This window comes from Miscanthus floridulus, chromosome 15 (genome assembly GCF_019320115.1).
Source record: "Miscanthus floridulus cultivar M001 chromosome 15, ASM1932011v1, whole genome shotgun sequence".
NCBI classification, from domain to species: domain Eukaryota; kingdom Viridiplantae; phylum Streptophyta; class Magnoliopsida; order Poales; family Poaceae; genus Miscanthus; species Miscanthus floridulus.
In genome coordinates, this window is record NC_089594.1 from 35,780,690 (window position 1) to 35,805,570 (window position 24,881).

Here is a 24,881-nt window from a genome sequence, read left to right on the forward strand (position 1 = left end):
CACTTAAGCGATATTTCATGTGTTGACCTGAATGGCTATATGTGTGACTACTACATGAAATGCTTAAATAACCTTGCAAATTGTTTTAACATGCTTAGAGTATCATTAGGAATGACTTTGGTATTTGGGGCTAGGGCTAAATTGGTCATTTAGCCATAGTTTGAATGTGTATCTTGATTTCAAAGTGACATGTTTGACTAAAGTTGAACTAGGTGTTAGAGACCTTGCATGGAGGAGTTCACTAAAGCAAAGTTGTAGTGTTTGACATAAGGAACAACTTTGATTTTTGGGTCTTTGACTGATTCTGCTCCTAACATGTGTGAAATTGGGTTTCAAAAATCAGAGAAATCACAATTTATACACTTAGCAAATTTTGCTAAGTCGGGAACACCGACAGCCTGACGAGCCCATCTTGGGGATGACATTACTCGATTTCGGTTGGGAATTTGAGCTTGATCTTTGAATAAGAATTGTAGCTGGCACATTGGACTTCATCTTTGATGTACGAAATTTTCGCTGAAAGTCCACGGTAACGGAGTTTTCTTCACGGCAAAGTGCGTCGTCAGGCACTGCATAGCTCGGCTGAACCGACTGAATCGGTTGATTCAGTGGCCGACCGTCCATAGGCATTGCCCGCCGCGTGGTGGCTGGTGATGGCCGCGCGCGCCATCTGGGGGCCGCACGCCGGCGCAGGGCCAGCTCGTCAGGCATCGACGGCCAGCAAGCCACCAGCGCGCGCCTTAACCTCTCCCGCACCCACCCGCACTCGGCCGCGCCCTCATTCCCAATCTTCTGCTTCCTTCTTCACCGCCGTAGCAGCCACAGCACCAAGAGCCCCGCCATTGCCACTACAGCGCCAAGCTCGCCCGCGTTGCTCCTTCGCCACCGTAGAAGCTTCACCGCACCCGCCTGTGCTCGCTAGCCACACCGGTAAGGCCTCTGCACCACGCGCGAGCCTCGCCGGAGCATCCCCGCCGCGCCCGTCACCGTGGCTGGGGCACCTCCCTCCACCGTAGCCCGTGTAACCTTGCGCGATAGGTTCGTCTGAGCCCAGGGGATCTCGTCCGCGCCTTGTTGTGTCTCGCCGTAGCTTCCACCGGCGTAACGCCGTCGTCCCGCGCCTCCGCCCCGCCATGGCCGCCGCCGCCGTTGCTAGCACCGACGAGCAGACCCACCAAGTAGATCCTTGTGTGCGCAATGTCGAGTAGAACGTCTAGTAATGATGTCACCGCCGGCGAACTCGCCGTCGACGAGCCGTGGCCGCGCGAGCTTGCTCAGCGCCGCCGGCTCTGTTTTTACGTCACTGACGCGTGGGTCCCGCGTGTCAGCGACTCAATATTTCAAATCCAGTTCAGTTTGAATGCAGTTTCACATGTGTTTTGTTATTTTTTTATCTTTAGTTTGGTAGCTCCTAAAATTGTGAAATAAATATTATTGTGTTGCTTAGGAAGTGTAGTATTTAAGAAAAATATGTTCTTGGTTTCAACAGTAGAAATTTCAGGAGATTTAAATAGGGATTTCAAATGTGCTTTTGAATACATTCAAATTTATTTATTTTATATCTAGAGTTCCTGTACTCCAAAAATTATGAAATTTTTGTGGTAGGCTATTCTTGTCATACATGAGCTTGGATAAAAATTTGAGAACTAGTGCATGTGTAGATCTATAGTTATAGATTTTTCTTTTATAAATAGTTAATCCTTGCATGAATTTTTATAAATTAATTATAAGTCCAAAATTCATGAAATTTGTTGGAGATGATACTAGTACCATATGGATGTTAGGAAAAATAAGAAATCTGTTGCTTGACACTTTTCAATAGGATTTTCCATTTATGCTATTTCAAGCCTTGCTTCCTTATCATTTTTTATAGGATGTTCTACTTAGTAAAATGACATGAAATTTTTATAGTAGTCCTTTGATAGCATTATTAAGGCTCTGTAAATTTTTGAGAATTTATTCAGCACATCTGATATATATTTATTATTTAACCTAGATATCTAAATAAAATAATAAAGGCAATTTAATAAATAGTTTGGGCTTCACCATTATATCATATTAACTGTATTTGGTATGCTTAAACTGTTGGTAGGTTCTAGGTTGTCAATTTGTGGATGATTACATAAAGTAGAGGTGCTATTACTTTATATTGCATGATAAATCATTTCCGGACTGATTCTAGAGTATGAGGAGTTACATATTGAAACTGATGTAGACTGTAAAAATGGTTAATAACAAAGTTGTAGAAAATTTGATAAGCTTTCCAGAAAGTCCAGGATCACTAGATTTGGAATTGTAGAACTCCAGTTATGAGTGAAACAAGTAGATACTGTTTATGGCATAGTCGATGCTTTGTAGAAGTAGTTAAGTAGTAAGCGAGAAGAGATATGCACCTACTCAACAACGCGATGTACTTGTTAACATTATGCATTCGTAATACTCATACCATACTCATGCATCTAGGATCGGATGAAGAGATCACGTTGCTGGAATTCGAAGAAGCAGAGGAAGGGAACCCGCAGGAGGATCCGCAAGCCGCAGCTCCCGAAGGCGTGGAGCAGAACCCTGAAGAGCTTCCGGAGTGCCCTGACCATCGCCCTACTTCCTTTCTGCGAGGCAAGCCCCGGAGCATTATAAGTCTCCCAGTAATTTACAAATGTTTAATTACGTATTTATGATTGATGCATTAGGTTATAAGAGTTGAATGAAACCACTTGATGCATGTACATTCCTTGTCCAGAAATTACACCTTTAACCGGTATAGGTCCAGGATCGAATATATGCTTAGCCATGCTTAGACCGGTAGAAGTCGGGTGATTTCCTGTCACCTGCGAGATATAGGTGGATACCGGAGCACGATTGGTCATAATTGTCATTGTGGAAAAGAACCATGGTTAATGTAAATGGAGACCGGGCGGGATAGCGATAGAAAAGCAACAAGGCATGGAGGTCTTGGGTGTGGATCTATCCCCGTCTGTGTCGATCAAGGACCGTACCGTTGTTGGAACTTCTGACAAGATTGAACGCATGCCTCTCACTTAGCTGGCCGGATAACTCGTTCCGACCGCGAAGCCGAGTAATTCAACTCAGGCCGGGAATCGTTCTGTTGTGCGCTCCTTCCGGGGAACGATCAGACTGAGCCCAAGGGCAGGTTTGGCCTGAGCATCCTGGCATCTGGTGTTCCAGATTGTGCGGCGCAGTATGAACCCGCGAAATGTGTACCGGAGTTGTACCAAAGGTGACCTAAGACTATCGTGGCTGATAGATCTGGGTTTGTGTTAGGAATAAATTCCCAGCTGGTGAAAATCGATTCGAATCGCCGTCTCTCCCGGATAGTGAGAAACTTGGCTAGCTCCAACATCGTAGTAACTGTGTTATGAAACATGATGGTTCGGATGAATATGGAATTACAATACCTGCTATGGTTACTATTGTATGATTCTAAATGATATACCACATGTTTGGCACAGGGTAGTTGCTAATCTAGAAATGGATAGTTATAATTAACTTGATAAAGGAATCACAAGTGTACAAAGATTAATTGCCTTTTTCGCAAAAATGTTGTCAAGTTACGTCCACTTATACAGCCTTGCATGATCCTTGGAGTAAATTTTATTTCTAGTTCATGACGGGTAAGTCTAGCTGAGTACCTTCTCGTACTCAGGGTTTATTTTCCCATTGTTGTAGATGGCACTGTGTATCATGGTTATTGCAAGAGTTGCTTCTATCCCGCTGTGGATGAGGAGTAAGCCTTGGGCAGGCTTCCTTAGTAATTCCTATCTTTGCTTTTGTGGATCGTGATCTGGCATGGCACTGTATCAAACTACATTGGAAACTTATCTTCGAACTTATTTGCTTCCGCTTTAATTATCAAACTTGGTTTGTAATAACTTTCTATTCGTACTCTGATGATGAAAAGTATCTGTGAACTTTATGTAATATGTGGCATGTATGTTGAATCCTGTACGATCTTGGTTGTTGTAAATCGTTTATCGAGACCCGTCGTGGTACTCGACGGACTACCGGGTTTATATGGGTTCAAGTATGACAGTGCGACCGCTTGCGGATTGCCATTATACTTGTATTCTTATAAATTGGTCGGTTCTGCGATAGTAAATAGGTCGTTGGATGGGTAGAGCGTGCCCCTCTTCCTGCCTCTCCACTACCACGGCCGCGCTGACCACTTGGGTTGTTGTGGTGACATAGAGTAAGAGGGCCTCGTCCCTGGCTGGCGGTACCAGGACCAGAGGATTGGTGAGCAGTGCCTTGAGCTTGGCGAGGGCTTCTTCGGCCTCGGGGGTCCAAGAAAAGCGTTCGGATTTTCTCAAGAGGCGGTATAGAGGCAAGCCCTTTTCGCCAAGGCATGAGATGAAGCGGCTCAGGGCCGCAAGGCATCCCATGACCCTCTGCACTCCCTTGAGGTCTCGGATCAGTCCCATGCTGGTTACGGCCGAGACCTTCTCTGGGTTGGCCTCGATGCCGCGTTCCGAGATTATGAATCCCAAGAGCATGCCTCGAGGGACCCCGAACACACACTTCTCGGGGTTGAGCTTGATGCCCTTCTCTCTAAGGCATTTGAAGGCTATCTCCAAGTCATCGACGAGATCCCCAGTCATTCTGGTCTTGACCACGATGTCATCCACATAGGCCTCGACGGTTTGCCCGATGTGCTCGGCAAAGACCTGGGTCATGCACAGCTGGTATGTGGCCCCTGCGTTTCTGAGGCCAAAAGGCATTGTCACATAGCAGTACATGGCGAATGGTGTGATAAAAGAAGTCACGAGCTGGTCGGACTCTTTCATCTTGATTTGATGGTAACCGGAATACGCATCAAGTAAAGACAAGGTCTCGCATCCCACAGTGGAGTCAACGATTTGATCGATTCAAGGTAATGGGAAGGGGACTTTTGGACAGGCTTTATTCAAACCGGTGTAGTCTACACACATCCTCCACTTCCCATTTTTCTTCTTGACCAACACGGGGTTAGCCAACCACTCTGGATGTTATACTTCCTTGATGAATCTGGCCGCCAAGAGCTTCTGCACCTCCTCGCCAATGGTCCTGCGTTTTTCCTCATCGAATCGGCGTAGGTGCTGCTTCACCGGCCTAGAGCCGGCCCGGATGTCCAAGGCATGCTCAGCGACCTCCCTCGGTATGCCCGACATGTTCGAGGGACTCCATGCGAACATATCGGCATTCGCGCGGAGAAAGTCGATGAGCATGGCTTCCTATTTGATGTTGAGAGTGGCGCTGATCCTCAGCGCCCGGTCGTCGGGGCAGGCAGGGTCGACTGGGACGAGTTTGATGGCCTCCGCAGGCTCAAAAGTCCTGGCTCAATGCTTGGGCTTGGGCAGCTGGCTACCGAGTCGATCAAGGTCGACGATGAGGGTCTCGGCCTCCATGAGAGCATCGGCGTACTCGATGCACTCGATGTCGCAGTCGTATGCATGTTCGTACGTGGACTCAATCGTGATGACTCCGTTGGGACCCGGCATCTTGAGCTTGAGGTAGGTGTAGTTGGGGACCACCATGAACTTGGCGTAGCATGGCCACCCTAGGACGGCATGGTAGGTTCCTTTGAACCCAACCACCTCGAAGGTAAGGACCTCCTTGCGTTAGTTGGAGGGGGTGCCGAAGCAAATGGGAAGGTCGATGCGCCCGAGGGGTTGCATGCGTTTCCTTGGCACGATGCTGTGGAAAGGCGCGGTGTCACCCCGGAGCCACGACCGGTCGATCTCCAGGAGCTCTAGGGTGTTGGCGTAGAGGATGTTGAGGCCGCTGCCTCTGTCCATCAACACCTTGGTGAGTCGGGTGTTGCCAATGATCGGGTTGACAACGAGTGGGTACTACCCGGGATTCGGGACATGGTCGGGGTGGTCATCGTGATCAAAGGTGATCGCCTCCCGAGACCAGTCGAGGTATCAAGGAGTGGCCACCTTAACTGAGAAGACCTCTCGGTGTTCCCTCTTTCGCTGCCGAAGATCATGAAGGCGTTGTGTACCTCGGGGAACCCTTCGTCCTTGTCGTTGTCTCGGTCGCCGGCGCCCCTCTTCTTGGTGTCGTTGTCGGGGAGCCTGAGCTTGGCGTAATAACACCGGAGCATGGTGCAATCCTCGAGGGCTTGCCTCACCAGGCCCTGGTGATAAGGGTAGGGCTTCTTCAGCATGTCGTCAAAGAGCCCAGGGCCCCTGGGGCCCCGGGGATTCTTGCGCTCCGCGGCCACGACTAGATCAGCCTCGAGGATCTCCTACTTCCCCTGGCGACCCTTTTTCTTTTTCCTAGGGAGGCGGGGAGCCAAGGCCTCGGTGACCTCGTCCCTCCATTTCCCCTTGGCATTGTTGTTAGGGAAGATGGCTCCAACCGCTTCTTCACCCAAGGCGAAGTTGGTGGCGATGTCGAGGAGAGCGGTGGCTGAGCGCGGCATGTTTCAGCGTAACTCTCGGACCAAGTCTCGGCAGGTGGTGCCGGAGAGGAAAGCCTGGACGATTTCTGAGTCACCGACGTTGGGCAACTCGGTGCACTGTTTGGAGAAGTGCCGGATGAAGTCTTGGAGAGACTTGTCCAGTTTCTGGCGACAGCTCTTAAGGTCCCAAGAGTTTCTAGGGTGCATGTATGTGCCCTGGAAATATCCCGACGAAGATCCTAACCAAGTCACGCCAGTCGTGGATTTGTGAGGGAGGAAGGTGTTCGAGCCAGGCTCGTGCTAAGTCTGACAAGAGCAAGGGGAGGTTGTGGATGATGAGCAGGTCATCATCCGCGCCGCCTAGCTGACAAGCCAGGCGGTAATCGGCCAGCCAAAGCCCAGGGTTGGTTTCGCCGCTATATTTTGTGAGGTTGGCCAGTTGGCGGAATCGGGCTGGAAACTAAGCACCGTGGATGGCCCTGCTAAAAACTCGGGGGCCAGGCGGTTCAGGAGAGGGGCTGTGGTCCTCCCCACTGTCATATCGGCCGCCTCGGTGTGGATGGTAGCCGCGGGCGGGCCCCTCATTGTCGTGGCATCGTCGCCTGCTGACCACCTCGTGGTTGTCCCGTGCCTCGTGTCGGTTGTCGAGGTGGTCATGCAGCAAGGGCACCCTATTGATTGTCGGTGCCCGAGCGGGCTCGGGACGAACCGAGGCCTCCCTGTCCTGCCGAGGGGAGGTCCGAGGCGGCTCCGTGCCATCGGGAGGTGGAACTCTTGGCCTGCTGCACCGCGGCGGTCTCTAGGAGATCCCAGAGCTCATCGCGGACCCATCGCCCCTCTGTGGTAGAGGGCTCGGGCATCGTGCAGACTAGCATCACCACAACCGCGACATTCTGGCTAGCGCAATTGAAGATTGGGGGATGCTCGCCCCCTTCATCATCGTTGATGCGGTGGTGGACGTTGCGGGCCCGCCGTCGGGCTCCTCCACCATCACCGTGACCCTGCTGCTCCTGCTTGAGAGTGTCTCGGAGCTATTGCAGAAGAAGTCGATCTTGCTCGACCTTGGCCTGAAGCTCACGAAGCTGCTCCAGGTTTGGGCGTCAAAGTTGTCCGAGGGCAAGGTTCTCATTCCGCGCTGCTGGTGGGACAATGCGTGAGGGCGTGGCATCGCCCGTTCCCTGGCAAAGCGGAGTACAGCTGCCTGCCCCCTCGTCCTCATCGCCCGTGCTTGGCATCCCGAGTCCGACATGGAAGCACTCATGAGTGGGATCGTAAGCACCTTCGCTGTTAGAGTCGGAGTAGCCGAAGCAATAGTCACTCGTGGCTAGGAAGCGGTGCATGGCTTCAGGGTCGCGAAGTCCGAAGGAATCCGCTCCGGCCCACGCCTCGTCCTCCTTCGAGGAGTCGGCGTGGGAGTGAGTCAAAGTCGTGGTACCGAAGTCGAGGGCGAAACGTTGGTGGTGTCCTGAGGGCTCCACGTGAGTAGAAGCATAGGCATAAGCATAGGAGGCGGCGGCATTTCTCAACCCGAAGGGGTACCGAGATGGTGCCATCGCCGGGTTCTGCTTCGCCAGAGCTGGCTCCTCAGGCGGTGGCGGGGCAGAGCTTGATGACGGGGTGTTGCCGCATGCCACCGGCGTCTTTCCCTTGTCTAGGCTCAGGCTAGATAGGTCCCCAACCAGGGACCTTGTGCCAACAGCTGGGCGTGGGATACCGGCGGGGCACGGCGTGTCACCCTAGGTTCGTGTGGTGTCGGCGTGGCCCTGCTCGCGTCGTGCCTGGCGAGCGCGACGAGAGTGGCCGCCCGGGCGCCGCCTGCGCCTAGGCTATGGGTGCATGACATCATCATCGGTCGGCGGGGCTCAGGGTGTGAGAAGTACCATATCGTACTCACATCCTAGAGACATGAACTCTAAGCTCCCGAACCAGATCACCGTGCCGAGACGTAGCGGTCGTACGGGGTTTTCCATCTAGAACTTGTTGGGACGATGAAGCTGACGCATAGAGGCCCCTACCTGGCGTGCCAACTGTTGGTGTTTCGGACCGGTGGGCCCTCAACCAACTAGTAAATTTGTACTGCGTGTTCCCAATCCCGGATGGTGATGCAAAGAGACACAAGGTTTATACTGGTTCGGGTAATGAGCACCCTACATCCAATTTGAGAGATTGATCTTGTATTCCTTGCACCGAAGTGCTCGTAGTAGGGGGTTACAAGCAGGGCAAGAGAGGGAGCTAGTCCTAGGTCTCTACGTGGAGCGGCGTGGATTGCTTGAGATGTTGATCTCAGACAGCGGGGAAGCTCGAGCGTTCGTCAGTGTGTTCATGCATGAGTTCGTTGCGTGGGTGTAGGCCTAATCGTCCGTCTCCCCCCTTAGAAATGGCCCTGGTCCCTCCCTTTTATAGTTGAAGGGGGGACAAGGGTGATACATGCGCTAGCTACACGGCGTCATGCGAACGGAGGTGGCATGTCCGAGCCCTGTAGCCTGTTACTGTGGCGGTGTGGGCGACGGAGTGGTCTCGTCCTTGAAGTGCTGGGGCGACATGCCGGTCACATCCGATCCTGTGTGTCGTGGGAGCTCCAGTGTTACCTTGAAGCGGGTGTGGCGGTCGGCGTGCAGGTCACTATGTGTTGACTACGCAAGAAGCCGAGGCTCAGTTGGTGCCGAGGCCGAGCCCTCGTGGGGGTCTCAGCAGACGTGAATCCCGAGGTTGCCGAGACCCTAATGTAAATTGCCGAGGCTTGGAGGGAATAGTTGGTCTTGTACGCTGATTCCGAGGCTATGGTGACCTGGACTAGACTCCCCATGCCGTGTTGTCTCTGGGGTGGGGGTTACGTGGCACACTGTAGTGCAGGCGCTGATCGTGGGCATAGCACCAGAAAATAGTGCCGGTGATCCCAGCCGCGCCCTGTCCTGGTCGGTATGGCGTTGATGTGACTTCTTGTCCCGTCGGCCACTCTGCGGTGCCGAGCCATCGTCCGGCTAAGATTGCGGGAGTGGTTGATGCATTAATGGGACGTGATGCTCTGTCGGGGAGCCCGGTCGAGGCAGAAGCGATGGGTTATTGCCGAGCCGGCCTCGAGCGATATGGAGAATCGCTGTCTCGTTCGAGGCTTTATGCGCGGGGCCTTGGGCGAGATGGAGAATTGGTTCCTCGTCGAGGCCTCCCGCGCGAGGCCTCTCGCGAGGCGGAGACTTGGCAGGCCGTCAAGGCCTCCCGTGCGAGGCCTTGTGCGAGGCGGAGAGCCAATGGGCTCGGACAATGACGGAGGTCAACCGATGGTTTACCTTTTGGCTTCGTCTTTGATAGGGCTTAAGTGATTCATTCGGTAAACGTTTGGGGTACCCTGTTTTATGGTACCCGACAATAGGGCTCAAAATAAACACCGAAAAGTGCATATTTGGTGTAAGCAAGGGTAAACTATTCAGGTGCATCATCTCAGAAAGAGGAATCAAAGCCAATCCAGAAAAAAATTGATGCAATGCTCAATATGGAGCCTCTAACTTCACGGAAGCTAGCATAAAGGCTCACAGGAAGACTTGCAGCACTAAACAGATTCATTTCAAGGTCAGCCATGTGGGGGCTACCTTTCTTCGAAGTACTAAAGAAGACAGATCTGTTCAACTGGGGACCAATTCAACAAAATGCCTTCAATGATCTAAAAGCCTACCTACATAACCTGACAACCCTCGCCAGCCCCTAGTCTAGAGAACCATTACTGCTATACGTCGCAGCCTCGCCGCACGCTATCAGTGCAGTATTAGTAAGAGAAAAGCTAGAAGAGCACTAGAAGAAATAACTGCCAGTGTACTATGTATCTGAAAACCCTCGATGGTCCAAAAAAGTTCTATACATAAATGGAGAATGTAGCATACATAGTCGTCATGGCCTCCAAAAAACTAAAGCACTATTTCCAAGTGCATAAGGTCATTGTACCCTCGAACTTCCCGCTCAACAACATCTTCAAAAATCCAGAAGCCATAGGATGAATTGGAAACTGGGCCACCGAAATCAATGACTTCACAATAGAGTTCGTTGGGAGAAACACAATCAAATCACAAGCCCTCGTAGATTTTGTGGCCAATTGGACCCCCAACACTCACAATATAGTGGAGGTCACAAAGCCAGTCTGGACTGTGCACACAGACAAAGCATGGGGATCAGTAGGAGCTAGAACAGCGGCAATCTTAACCTCGTTGTCTGGCATCAAGCTTAGATATGCAGCGAAGCTCGAATTCCAATGCACAAACAACAACATAGAATATGAAGCAATCAGCTGTCCCTATCAAAGCTTCGTGCGCTCTTAGCAAGGAGGGCTATCATCAAAATAGACTCCCAGGTCATCTCCGGCCATATAAAAAAAGCTTCAAAGCTAGGGAACCAGAGCTACAGAAGTACCTACACACAGTCCATAAAATCGAAGGTTTCTTCCTAGGAATCACAACCAAACCAATCCTGAGGTCAGAGAATAGTGAGGTAGATGACCTAGCCAAGGCAGCAGCACAGGGCACCATCCTACCCTCAGATGTCTTCTACGAGACCATAACCAACCCTCGGTAGAAGTAAACTTCAAAGCACCCAAGTTAATCAATGCAATACACAGTGAAGATTGGAGAGCACCAAACGTGGCTTGCCTCAAAGGTTACCATGAACCAGAGACCAAAGAAGAAGAAAAGATAATGCAAGAGAGGGCGTGAGGGTATAGAATCATCAACGGCAAGATGTACAAAGCCAGTGTAACAGCACCACTCCTCAAGTGTATCACTATCAGTGAGGGTAAATAACTGCTAAAGGAGATCCACGAGGGCTCTTGTGGTTCTCACAATGGACCCAGGGCCCTAGTGGGAAAAGCATTCAGACAAGGGTTCTACTAGCCAATAGCAGTAAGTGACGCGGCCTCGCTAGTCCAACACTGCGAAGGTTGCCAGCTCTTAGCCTCACACTCAAATAGACCAGGAGCCCCGACAACCCTAATTTGCCCAACCTGGCCCCTCCAACGATGGCCAATGGATCTTGTCGGACCACTACCAACCGCTCCAAGTAACCTCTGCTATGCGGTGGTCGCCGTTGAGTACTTCACCAAATGGATAGAAGCCAAGCCACTCGCCATAATAACCTCGCAAGCTGTCAAAAAATGCTTCTGGCAACTAATCATATGCTGCTTCGGAGTGCCAACAGAGCTCGCAGTGGAGAACGGAACCCAATTTGACAGTGAGGTGTTCAAGGAATTCTATATGCAAATAGGAACAAAGGTGTGCTTTGCCTTAGTAAGACACCCTCAATCCAATGGCCTCGTCGAAAGAGCAAATGGCATAATCCTCCAAGGCATCTCTAAAAGGCTGCATGGTAGACCCAAGGGCAAATGGGCTGAGGAGCGCACCTCAGTCATTTGGTCACACAATACCTCCAAATCAAGGGCAACAAAATTCACTCCACTCAAACTCCTCTTCGGTGAAGAAGCAGTCTTGCCAGAAGAAATAACCTACAAATCACCAAGAGTTACCCTCGCAGAATATAGGGCACACTCTCAAGATGAAGAACAATTGACAAAAGACCTCACAGAAGAGCTTAGATGCCAAGCAGTCAACAACCTTCGCATATACCAAGATGAGACCGCTCGATGGAGAAACAAAAAGGTGAACCCTTGTCAAATCAACTTAGGCAACTTGGTCCTCATCAGAAAGCAAAACGCCAAAATGGTAGGCAAGCTTCAATCAAAATGGCTCGGGCCATACCTCGCCACCCAAACAACCAGGCCAGCATCATTCACCATTCAAGACAGCGAGGGCAACAAACTTCCGCATAGTTGGAATATCGACGACCTCCACAAATACTACCCTTAGCGGCGCCTCAGCAAGCGCTCACAACTTGTAATTTTCCTTTGATTTGCCTTCTTTCTTTCAACAATGCAAAGACTTGGCACTGCACTCTTTTTCCTTGCAAAGGGGCGCAAGGTTTTTTAATGAGGCAGTAGCTTTTCCCTATAATATAGCATCTTTTCCCCAAAACCCCAAACTCACCAAAACGAGTGGCCCAAGGCTAACCCACCCTCATCGCCGCAACAACCATGCAAACATTTGATCTAAGCAGGGTTCCTTGGGTACACCCTCGCTTGGAACAAAACATTCTCCAAGCCACCAACAACGCAAACCCCACCCGTCCTTAAGGCAAAGGACGGGAGCGGAGGTCAAAAACATGAGCACCCTCGCAAATATGCTAGGGGCTCATAGTGCAAACCCCACCCGTCCTTAAGGCAAAGGATGGGATCAGAGGTCAAAAACATGAGCACCCTCGCAAAATATGCCAGGGGCTCACAACGCAAACCCCACCCGTCCTTAAGACAAAGGACGGGAGCGGAGGTCAAAAACATGAGCACCCTCGCAAATACGCCAGGGGCTCATAGTGCAAACCCCACCTATCCTTAAGGCAAAGGATGGGAGCAGAGGTAAAAAACATGAGCACCCTTGCAAATATGCTAGGGGCTCACAACGCAAACCCCACCCGTCCTTAAGACAAAGGATGGGAGGGGAGCTCAAAAACATAAGCACCCTCACAAATATGCCAGGGGCTCACAGCACAAACCCCACCCGTCCTTAAGGCAAAGGATGGGAGTAGAGGTCAAAAACATGAGCACCCTCACAAATACGCCAGGGGTTCACAACGTAAACCCCACCGGTCCTTAAGACAAAGGACGGGAGCGGAGGTCAAAAACATAAGCACCCTCACAAAATATATCAAGGGCTCACAACGTAAACCCCACCCTTACTTAAGACAAGGGACGGGAGCAGAGGTCAAAAAATATAAGCAACCTCGCAAAGACGCCAGGGGCTCTCAAAGCAAACACACCCTTCCTTAAGGCATAGAATGGAAATTGAGGTAAAAAACCCAAAAACCCTCACAAATATGCCAGGGGCTCTCAAAAAACAAACCCCACCCGCTACAAAGAAAACAAAGAAACGAGAGCACGCAACGACATCAGGGTCTCGATGCGCAAAACAACCAAATCCCCAATACAACAAGCAAACAACGGAGCTCAAACAAAACACCACCTCCACGAAAATAATAGGGTCCCACAAGTCCTCCCATTTAAGAATCATAATCAATGTGCACACCAAACCAACAACCATAAAAGCAATGTCCCTTCAATACTTAGACGCCACCATTTAACAAAGCGCAAAATGAATCGCCAGTATTTAAAACCCACAAACAAACTAGCTACTCAGCCAAGCATTTAAGGCACCCCCTACCACCACCTAATCACCCTACAAATAACGCCCACAACCCACCAAAAATGACAATCAGGAACCATTAGCAACAGCCAACACCATCAACCCATGAACTGGCCAAATGTCTCGCAAAACAACAAACCCCCGCAAAAGAAAAGCCTCGCCAAAAATTCCACCAGACCCAACCCCCGACCATGTCAATGAGGGTACCACAAGAACAAACATAAAGATAGGGACAGCTGAACCAATCTCATCCGTGAACCTTCTCAAAGCAGTCCCAAAACCAAGAGCACTCGGGAGATACTACAAGAAAAAACGTAACATCCCCCGAGTGCTCCCTCTCCGCTGATCTCGAGCCCCAACTCAAAGGGAGCGTCAACACTTCCTACTAGAAGCTGGTCAGCGCTAGCTGATATCTTTGTCGAGCAGTCCGAGCCTCAGAGCTCACACATTTCTAACAACACCCTAGTGAGGGTCAGTCGGAGGAAACGTCAACAAGAGCTTCGGCGCCAGCCATGCAGAGATCAAGAGGAGGGGTTCAATCCCCAGCTACTGCAAGTGGGCAATTAGCTACACACCAACGAAGCTTCAATAGGAACCAGAACATGAAGGTCCTCTAGGAGGAGATCAAGCTCAAGTAAGGGCGAATCCTTGCCAGGTCCAAGCTCCACAAGAAGGAAACATGTGACCTCAGCAACCTACCAAGACAGCATCAATGGACCTCCCTCACCAGCCTAGAAAGAAACTCCCCAGAGCGCACCAAGGTTCATCATCATTCGGCAAACGGAGCCAAGCAGCATATCATATTCCACTGACACCTATGAAGGTCAAGCTATAGTAGCAACAACTCGATGTATTTAGAGATAGCATATACATGTAACCTCCGCGAATGGAGCTCTGTAACCTCCGTCAATGTCGACCACCCACCCCGGTTATCTCGATCCCATCAATAAGTATAAGTTTATCAATACTTCCTTTGCTAGTTACCTTCCTCGGCAATGGCGCCAAAAATGCTTGTTGGTGTTTATTAACATGTCACTTGTTTTAGTACTGTCAGTGTTTCGAACAAGCATTGGCTAGTAAATTTATAATTATGCGCGTTAGGCCCGGATGGTGCGCTAAAGGACATAAGGTTTATACTGGTTTGGGCTGAATGTCCCTACATCTAGTCTGTTGCTGCTCATGTTATTAGCACTGAAAGCGGTTCATAGTAGGGGGGTACAAATGGTCGAGAGAGGGACTGGTCCCAGGTCTCTGATGGAAGGGTCGAAAGGAGGCCAAGAGCCTGGTGGCGGCTTGGCTATGTATATGAGTCAAACTAAACTCTCTATGAGTTTGTCTGTATGTGAGTTGTCCATTGAAAGTTGGTCTCTTTGGTCCCCCTTTAGTGGGGAGCCCTGCCCTCCCCTTTATAGATGAAGGGGGAGCAGGGGTTACAGATGGGTGAAAAGAGGAAAATACCAAGGGTATAGGAGGTCCTTCGATGGGCCCGGGTCTTCCTTTTCCTCCAAGCTAGCTTTGTAGACACGGCCAGCTAGTGTCAGAGGTTGGCCAGTCGTGGCAATGGAGCGTCCTGACTAAGGAGAAGAAGCACATCACAGACCTTCTCGCCGCCCTTCATGCTCTGAAGGAGCGGGGTGTGAAGGGGTCGGGGATTATCGGTGCCTACCATGCGAGGAGGGTGGTGCCGCTGATGGCGCGCGTGCTTCCCCTACACCAGATGGTGCCTGGAGCACCGTTCGAAGGGATGGTGCTTGTTGATGAAGCGCTTCCTCCCTCTGAGGTGGCGCAGTGCATTGAGGAGGTGATGGAGTCCTCGAAGGACACCACCGGCGCCGCCCTTGACCATGTGTATTCGGTGCCAGGGCATCCCCCAATGCGGCCAGAACCATAGTTTTTTGAGTTTGTAAGCCTTCTTTCCCCGCGCTCCTCTCTTTACTTGAACCTTTTGACCCTTTGATGCTGACTCTGGGGTGTTTGTGGACTAGCCGAGGAGGCTAATCTTCAAGGACAGTCCGGCCCCGATGCCGAGGGATCGGGTGCTGGCGGCATCGAATCGTATTGTGGTCGAGTGGGACAAGAAGACAAGGGAGCTCAGGAAGCAGGAGAGGCGACAAAAGTAGGAAGCACAGAATCGAGGAGAGGATGTAAGCAGTGACGATGACGATGACGATGATGATGACGATGATGATGACGATGGTGATGAGGTAGCTAGCGACGTGGATTGGGGTGTCCTGGAGGACGAGGGCACACTGACAAGTGCCCATCTATCCATGCAGGAACCCCTCCCGTTCCATGCGAAGGGAAGCGAGTCCGCGAGGTCGGCGGAGGTGGGAGCCGAAGAGTTCGCCGCTTCGCGCAGGGTGCCGCCGGAGAATTGATGGATGGGGGGATCCAAGGAGGTCCCTGAGGTGCTGATGGAGGGGGGTGGCTCCGATGCCGTGCCCCATGAGCTGATGGAGGTGGATGGCTCTGGCGTCGCACCCTTAGAGTCAATAGAGGGGGGCGGCTCTGGCGCCGCGCCCTCGGAGTCAAGGGAGATCAGCCCCCCTACCTCAGAGCAGGGGGCGGGCTCAAAACAGTCCCGCCCACATGAGTTGGAGCAGGGGCCCGGGGGCTCATCCCCGAAACATACCCGCCACCCGAAAGCGTCAGAGTACGTCACCGATTTCCCTTGTTTTTTCCTTTTATTTTTCTGTTCCAATCTTACGCTTTTTTTCTATTTTGTAGATTCTTGCGACGGGGCCACCCTCTGGGGCCGGCGCCCAAGAAGAGCCTCGCCCTTCAGGCGGGATGGATAACGCTGCCCGGCGTCGCCCCCGTTTCGGGCGCCGTGGTTGCGGCCTCGTTGGCCGGTCCAGCGGCACCTGTGGTGACTCCCGTGCCCTCGGTGGTTTCCGAGCAGATGGCTACGACTGCACCAAGCCAAGAGCAGCCGGACGTAGCCGTGGTGGTGTCTGAGGGGGTGGCACAATCCAAACCCCCAGCGGCCCAAGCAACGGCGCCCGATGCGAGCCAGACAGAGTCAGGTGTAGCCACGGTGGCATCCGAGGGAGTAGCGCTGTCCGTGCCACCGGAGGCCTAGACGGAGGTGGCTGCGACCACGACGAGACCCAATGGGGTCGGATACTACTACGATGGCATCTGAAGGGGCGGCGTAATCCGTGCCACCAGCGGTCCCGGCCGTGGCGTACGGGGAAGGCTAGACGGAAGAGGATATGGCCGGAGGGTCTTTGGGCGTCTTGGCGGTGGTGGGGAGGACCCATAGGAGGTCACCCCTAGCTCTATTGTTGGGGGGCATCCGTTCTCCCACGTGGGGCGAGCCGCCGCTCTAGTGGATGGATGCTCAGGACAAGCTGCTACAGAAGAATGCCACGGCCAGTGAGCGGGCCAGCAAGCTCCTGGCGGAGCTGTAGACGGAGCGGGACCACAAGCAGAAGGCTGAGGAGAGGTCCACGATGTTGCAGGAGACAGCGAACCAGGATGCCATGGTGGTCAACTAGGCCATCTGAGAGCGCGACAAAGCGTGTCGGGAGGCCGAGGCACGCCAGGCGGATCTTGGAGTCGAGGTGGCCTGACGGCTGGATGCCGAGGAAGTTTCTGCCGGTCTGCGCGCCGATCTCGCTGAGGCGCGGGGGCTTCTTCAAGTCAAAAGTGATGAGTATGATCGCCTGTCTTCCACCGTCCTGGCGGTCTGTGGCGACCTATAGGTGGCGCAAGAGGAGGGGGCTGGTTCCCTCGTGACTCGTGCTGCTGGTATCATGGCGTGGGTGGGCCAGCTCGAGGAGAGCGCCTTTTGCCTTGGGATCACCCAAGCCTTCACTGTCGCCCATTCCCATTATGCTCAGGAGATCAACCTGGGAGTGATGAGTCAAGGCTTTGCGCCTATCTATGAAGATGCTGAGCTAGATGAGATGGAGAAGGCAGTGGCTCCCCTTGCACGGGACCTAGCGGACAAGCTGAAAGAAGAGGTTCTCCCTTCGCCGAAGTAGTTAGTGGAATTAGTTTGATAAACATTTATCTCTAATAGGTGAACAAGTGTCGGTTTATTCGTGTTTTGGAACAATTCATGATTTTGTTTTGTAATTTTGTTTTGTTTGTTTTTTACCTTACCTTCTCCCCTTTTTGTGATGAAAAAGTTTTACGCAATCGACCATTCCATTTGTTAAGAGGAAATTTTGATTGTACTGGTGATCAAAAATTACCGTAGCCGTATGGGCGTGGGCCTTTTGCGATCTTACCAATCTGTTCCCCCGGACCTTGCCGCTAATCTTGATGCGAGGAAGAGGTCTGATGTAATGAGTTTTTTGAAAAAGGGAAGGAAGTACCGAAACCTTTATCAGCCCCCGAGTAAGGTCCGACCCTTTGTGGTTGCTGGGGTCAGATGTTACTGGAGACCAGAGCGAGGGGAGCGAACTTACGTTTGTATTGGCTCGTACCCCTTACTTAGGATCTTTGGCGATTGTTGCGTGACCATGCATTTGGTTTTTACTGCTGGCTTGGCCTTCCTTGAGCCCCCGCATGTGGTGAGGATTTGGTCAAGGGCCAGCCTGTTTCGTGACGTTTCATCCCGTCCACGATTCTTCATAATTTGGAGGGGTTGGGGCAGTGTCACCTGCCTCGGTGGCTTGAATGACATGCCTGATAAGTTCACCACTCCTTGTCCTGCCTTCCAACAGATTTCCCCTTAATGGGGACTCTATGGGCTCGGCAAGAGGGTGGATTGAGCTTTAGAAGGTTGAGATGACCCTACCCGCCTTAATGCAGGTTGGGCAAAGGCCTCTGAGGCTCATCTCCATTTTCCCCCTGGTTCTTGTTTGACGTGAGGCGACCTCGGACCTTTGGTGGGTCAGCCTTCGAATCTCTGTCTTTGGATCAAGCGGCTCGAGCCCCCGAGCCCTGTTAGGGTCTGATAGGGGTCAGTCGTATTTCGCATGGTACCTCGTCCTCGATTTTCGCAATCGGAGGGGCTGAGTAGACGATACTTGCCTCGACGGCTCGAGTATCGCGCTCAATGACCTCGCTAACGGGTACGTTCGTGTGGAATCTGGGTCCATCATTTGCTGATGGGTCGGCAGAGCCCTCAGGTGGCACTCCACAACTTCTTAACCCGCCTCCCAGCAGATGCCTGAGCCGTTCGATAGGCTCCGGTGGCCCGCTGGCCTCTCCTTGGTGGAGATTCTGTGGGTTTGGCTTGGGGTTAGAATCGAACAAGAAAAGGTTTGAGATGTCCCAGTCCACTTCTGAGCGGGGTTGGGCAGGGCCGCTGGGGCTCATCTCCGTTATTTCTCCCAGGCTCTATTTGACACGAGGCGGCCTCGAGCCCTTTGTGGGCCGGCCTTTGAACCTCGGCCTGTTGCGGCTCATATCGAATGAGGCGACTGCCGTTTCGTGACGCGACACGAAGCGTTGGGATGCAGTGATTTGCATATGCAATGTTTGAATGTGTAATTTTGAAACGAAAAGCAAGATTACCTTGGTGGCATGAGTGATGGGAGGCTCCTACTAGATGTGTCCGCACGGGGTTCAGATCCTGATGTTTGCGACGATGTTGGAGTAACCTGCATAAGAATCGCTGTTCTTTGTTTTTGTCACCTGATGGTGATTCGAGCCGTTTGATTGATTTAGGCGACCTGACAGCTTCTCCTTTGGGGGAGATTCTGTAGGCGGACCCCTCCGAACCCTTCATGAGAAGGCGGATGCCGAAGTTGGAAACGCGGGGGACTGTGAGTTCAATTATTTTGGAGAACAGAAATGCCGTAGCGACCGGGGCATAGGGACATTCAGCCCGAACCAGTATAAACCTTGTGTCCTTTAGCGCACCATCCAAGCCTAACGTGCATAATTATAAATTTACTAGCCGGTGCTTGTTCGAAACACCGACAGTTGGCGCGCCAGGTAGGGGCCTTTGCATGTTCCAAACCATTCCTCGGATGGCTAACCACAACGTCAGCTGGGTCCCAGGCGCACATGTGCACTTCGGGAGCCTAGATTTCATCATCATGGTGGGAGGATAGTTGGTATAGGCGCAGACCGCCATCCAATCTCTCCCCTCCATCGTCCTCGACCACAAGAAGTTTGGGCACCAGCTCGGCATCTCCCTTGGACACCAGCAGTCCAGGGAGAACCAGCGTCGCCTCATCCTTTCCAACAACGACGATGTGGCACGACCTTCAGGAGAGGGGCACCTCTCTCTAGAGCGCCATGTGCGAAGCGCCCCGATGACGTTTCCGTTCGGTCTCCGCAACGCCACGGCGACCACTTGCCACCTTGTGGCACTATGCATGGTTCAACCTCCCACAGACATCGAGTTTGTGGGGGCAATTGAACACGACACAGAGTCCATCCACAAACTCCTCACCGAGGAGCCAGAGTCATCCTCTAGCTCTGACTCCAGCCAGGGGAGCCATCAGCTTTCCCGGGAATGCTTCATGGCGGAAACCTCCGAGGGGCATGTTGAAAGCATCTCCGAGGGGGAGGCTACCCTGACACACAACCCCGATGCTAGGACCAGAGGGTAGGCGGTGGCCCCACCTCACATAAGGATGGAGCAGCTAAGAGCACAGAAGCTGGAGATCGATGATGCTGGACAACAACTAGTTCGGGAGTACCGCAAGATCAATGAGGAGATCAAGCGTCGCGGAGACGGTGGGCACGCACGCACCATAGCCCGTGATGTACACAAAAGGATCCTCACCGATGACAGGACCCTCCCTCATTTCGCTTGGGCAAGCCAGAACATCGCCGCCACGACGGCCTTGCTTCACGGCCTTCTAGAGGCCGCGATGTCCAAGGATCGCCGGGCCCGCTGAGAAATTCGCACGTTACTCGAGCGTGTGGCGGCGCAGCAGGCGGAAAGCTCATTGTCTCGGCGATGTGAGCTTGACACCAACTAGCGCACGCCCTCAGTGCGGCCCGCCAAGGACGCGTCGGTTCACCAGACACCGCCAGACAGCAGGCAGCACACCCCTGTTCTGGTGCATCAACGTCTCGGCCACAACCGCGACGCACGCAGCACCATTGACGCCCGTAGACACACCTACAATGACTCAAGAGAAGGAGCCAAACACGGCTACCACCCTCGGCGTGGCGGACGCTACGACAGCGGCGAGGACCGGAGCCCGAGCCCCGGCCTACCGGGCCCTCAGGCCTTCGGCCGGCACATCCTCAATGCTGCTTTCCCGCCAAGGTACCGACCACCTACCAACATCCCTAAATATTCTAGAGAAACAAACCCTGGGCTTTGGCTCGAAAACTATCGGCTTGCCTATCAAGCCGGTGGCGCGAATGATGATGATTTCATTATTCGCAATCTCCCACTATTCTTGGCCGATTCGGCACGAGCATGGTTGGAGCACCTACCATCCAATGCCATTCAGAGTTGGGCGGACTTGAGGGAGATCTTTGTGGCAAACTTCCAAGGCACATACAAGTGCCCTAGGAACCCATGGGACCTCAAGAACTACCACCAGAAGGCCGATGAAACCCTCTGTGGGTACATCCGGTGCTTCTCCCGGTAGTGCAACGAGCTCCCTAACGTCACCGATGCCGACGTGATAGGAGCCTTCCTATCCGGGACCACCTGCGAGTCTTTGGTCCACAAACTAGGACATAGGGGCCCATGGACTACCAAGGAACTCCTGCACATCGCCACCAGCCATGCCTCAGGAGAGGAGGCGGTCAGAGCAATCTTCGACCATTCCAACAGCAAGGCAAGGCAGGACGAGGGCACCAGCGAAGGCGCCTCCAACCGTTCCACCAAAAGAAAAAATAAGATGCAACGGCGTGTCGACTCGCTCGTGGCCGCTATCGACCGCAAGGGTGGCTGGAAGCCCATGGAGGGCAGTCCAAACCACTTTGAAAAAATGCTCGAGGGGCCATGCCCAAACCATGCTTTCCCAGCCAAGCATCTATACAAGGATTGTGGCCTCATGTGCAAATACTTGTCCAGAGTCCTCAACAAAGGGGAGTAGGGGAAGGAACCTGCCCTCACCACAGACGACGCCGAGGAGAAGGACGACGCCTTTCCAATGCCGAATGGTGCCCTCATGATCTTTGGAGGATCAACAGCCTACAACTCGAAACGCCGCCAGAAGGTCGCGTGCCGTGAGGTCTACACAGCCGGATCGGCCACGCCTGCCTTCCTCTGGTGGTCTGAATCCACCATAACCTTTGACCAGGCCAACCATCCAGATGCTGTCCCACATCCAAGAAGGTACCCGCTTGTTCTCGACCCGATCGTCGGCCCAAAGCGGCTCATGAAAGTACTGATGGATGGAGGCAGCGGCCTCAACATCATGTACGCCAAGATGCTCGATGAGATGGGTGTCGACCAGACGAACCTCTACCCAATCCAAGCGCCTTTCCATGGCATCATGCCTGGCAAACAGGCCGTGGCGCTGGGGCAGATAGATCTGCTCGTCACTTTTGGGGATCAGTCCAACTACAGGACTGAGACCCTCACCGTCGACGTGGTGGGATTCCCAGGAACCTTCCACGCCATCCTGGGACGACCATGTTATGCAAAGTTCATGGCCGTCCCCAACTATACATACCTCAAGCTGAAGATGCCGAGCCCTCACGGGGTCATCACCATCGGCACCTCCTTCCAACGCGCTTATGAGTGCAAAGTCGAATGCTGCGGCCACGCCATCACGGTCGTCGCCTCTAGGGAACTCGCCACCCTCAGGGAGGAGGCCACTGAAAAAACGCCCAACACGAAGAAATCAACTGGGTCATTCGAATCAGCAAAGGGCTCCAAGGAGGTCCTCGTAGACTCCAGCAGCTCCGAGGAAAAAATGGTATGCATTGGTACCATGCTCTCCTCCGAATAGGAAAGTGCGCTCATCGACTTCCTCCATGACAACAAAGACATCTTTGCGTGGAAACCCTCAGATATGCCGGGCATCCCGAGGGAGGTTGCCGAGCATACTTTAAAAATCCACCCAGGCTCCAATCCAGTGAAACAATGCCTGCGCCGCTTCGACAAGGAAAAGCGCAGGGCCATCAGTGAAGAAATAGCAAAACTGTTGGCCGCCAAATTCATCAAGGAAGTACACCACCCCGAGTGGTTGGCAAATCCTGTTCTTGTGTGAAAGAAGAGCGGGAAGTGGAGGATGTGTGTTGACTACACAGGTCTCAACAAGACATGCCCAAAGGACCTATTTCCTTTGCCACGCATAGACCAAATAGTTGATTCTACCTCAGGGTACGAAACCCTCTGCTTCCTTGACGCGTATTCCAGCTACCACTAGATCGCGATGAGAGAGTCTGACCAGCTCGTGACGTCTTTTATCACCCCTTTGGATTGTTCTGCTACATCTCAATGCCGTTCGGACTGAAGAATGGCAGGGCAACTTACTAGCGTTGTATGCTCAACTGCTTCAGGGACCTCATCGGTCGGACCATTGAGGCCTACGTCGACGACATCGTAGTTAAGTCCAAATGGGCCGACCACCTTGTCGCCGATCTTGAAAGAACCTTTGCTAAACTCCGGGCAAATGGCATCAAACTCAATCCCAAGAAATGTGTTTTTGGGGTCCTGAGGGGCATGCTGCTTGGCTTCATTGTCTCCGAGCATGGCATCGAGGCCAACCCGGAGAAAATCTCAGCCATCACGAAGATGGGCCCGATCCAGAACATAAAGGGGGTTCAGCGGATCACAGGGTGCCTTGCCGCCCTTAGCCGATTCATCTCGCGCCTTGGCGAACGAGGACTCCCCCTTTATCAACTCCTGAAGAAAGCCGACCACTTCGAGTGGACAGCCGAGGCCCAGGAGGCGCTTGACATGGTCAAGCTGCTCCTAACAAAACCCCCGGTCCTGGTTCCTCCAAGCGCCGGAGAATCCATCCTACTATACATAGCGGCCACCACGCAAGTGGTCAGCGCTGCCCTAGATGTAGAGCGGGAAGAGGAAGGGCATGCCTTCAAAGTACAGTGCCTAGTGTACTTCATCAGTGAGGTATTGTCTGACTCCAAAACATGCTACTCCCAAATCCAGAAACTCCTATACGCCGTACTCATCACCAAGAGGAAATTATGCCACTACTTCGAGTCACATGTCGTGATAGTTGTGACGTTGTTCCCCCTTGGCGAGGTCGTCCATAGCCACGCCATATGGAGAACTGCAAAATAGGCACTCGAGCTAATGGATCAAGGCATCGCGTATGCACCCCGAACAACAATCAAGTCCTAGGTGTTGGCTGACTTCATCGCGGAGTGGACCAAGGTCCAGACGCCACCGGCGGTCGTCGATCAAGAGTACTGGACGATGTACTTCGACAGGTCGCTAATGAAAAAGGGCGCCGGCGTAGGGCTGGTCTTCGTATCACCCCTCGGGGTCTGCATGAGGTACATGGTTCGTCTCCATTTTCCCTCGTCAAATAATGTGGCCGAATATGAAGCACTCATCAACGGCCTACGAATCACCATCGAGTTGGGCATCCGACGCCTTGACATCAGGGGTGACTCCCGCTGGTCATCAACCAAGTCATGAAGGAGTCAAGCTGCCATGATGCCAGGATGGCTGCGTACTGCCAAGAGGTCCAACGGCTGGAAGACAAGTTCGACGGTCTCAAACTCAACCACATCCCAGGGCGCCTCAACGAGGCGGCCGATGCACTTGCAAAAGTTGTGTCTGGCCGAGAGCTGGTGCCAATGGGTGTGTTCGCCAATGATCAACATAAACCCTCGGTGCGCTATGAAAGTACAGAACCGGCCGACGATGGCCCATCTGATTCAGCCCCGAGGGCCAATCTACTGATGGCTCCACCCGCCCCTGAGGTCATGGAGCTTGAAGTGGATCCAACAACGGAGCCTGACCCTCCGGATGACTGGAGAACGCTCTACATAGACTACCTCCTCCACGAAGCACTACGAGCAAACAAGACGGAAGATCGACGGCTCGCATGTCGCGCCAAGTCCTTCGTTCTTATAGAGGGCGAACTCTACAAACGAAGCCACACCGGGATCCTGTAGCTCTGTATTCCTGGTGAATAGGGAAGACTTCTGCTAAGTGACATCCACGGTGGGGTCTGCGGTCACCATGCCACACCAAGGACCTTGGTTGGAAACGCATTCTGACAGGGCTTCTACTGGCCCACTGTAGTAGCCGACACCGAGCAAATCGTATGCACCTGTGAAGGGTGCCAGTACTACGCTCGGCAAACTCACCTCCCGGCCTAGGCACTCCAAATGATCCCCATCATGTGGCCCTACATGGTCTGGGGGCTCGATCTGGTTGGGCCATTCAA

At 52.7% G+C, this 24,881-nt stretch overlaps 1 protein-coding gene across 1 annotated transcript; it reads left to right on the plus strand.

The window, feature by feature from the left end:
* Window positions 1–24,150: 24,150 nt before the first annotated feature.
* On the plus strand, window positions 24,151–24,606 carry LOC136507356 (uncharacterized). Its single transcript, XM_066502110.1, has one exon. The coding sequence runs from the start codon at window positions 24,151–24,153 to the stop codon at window positions 24,604–24,606; it is 456 nt and encodes a 151-aa protein (XP_066358207.1).
* Window positions 24,607–24,881: the final 275 nt, after the last annotated feature.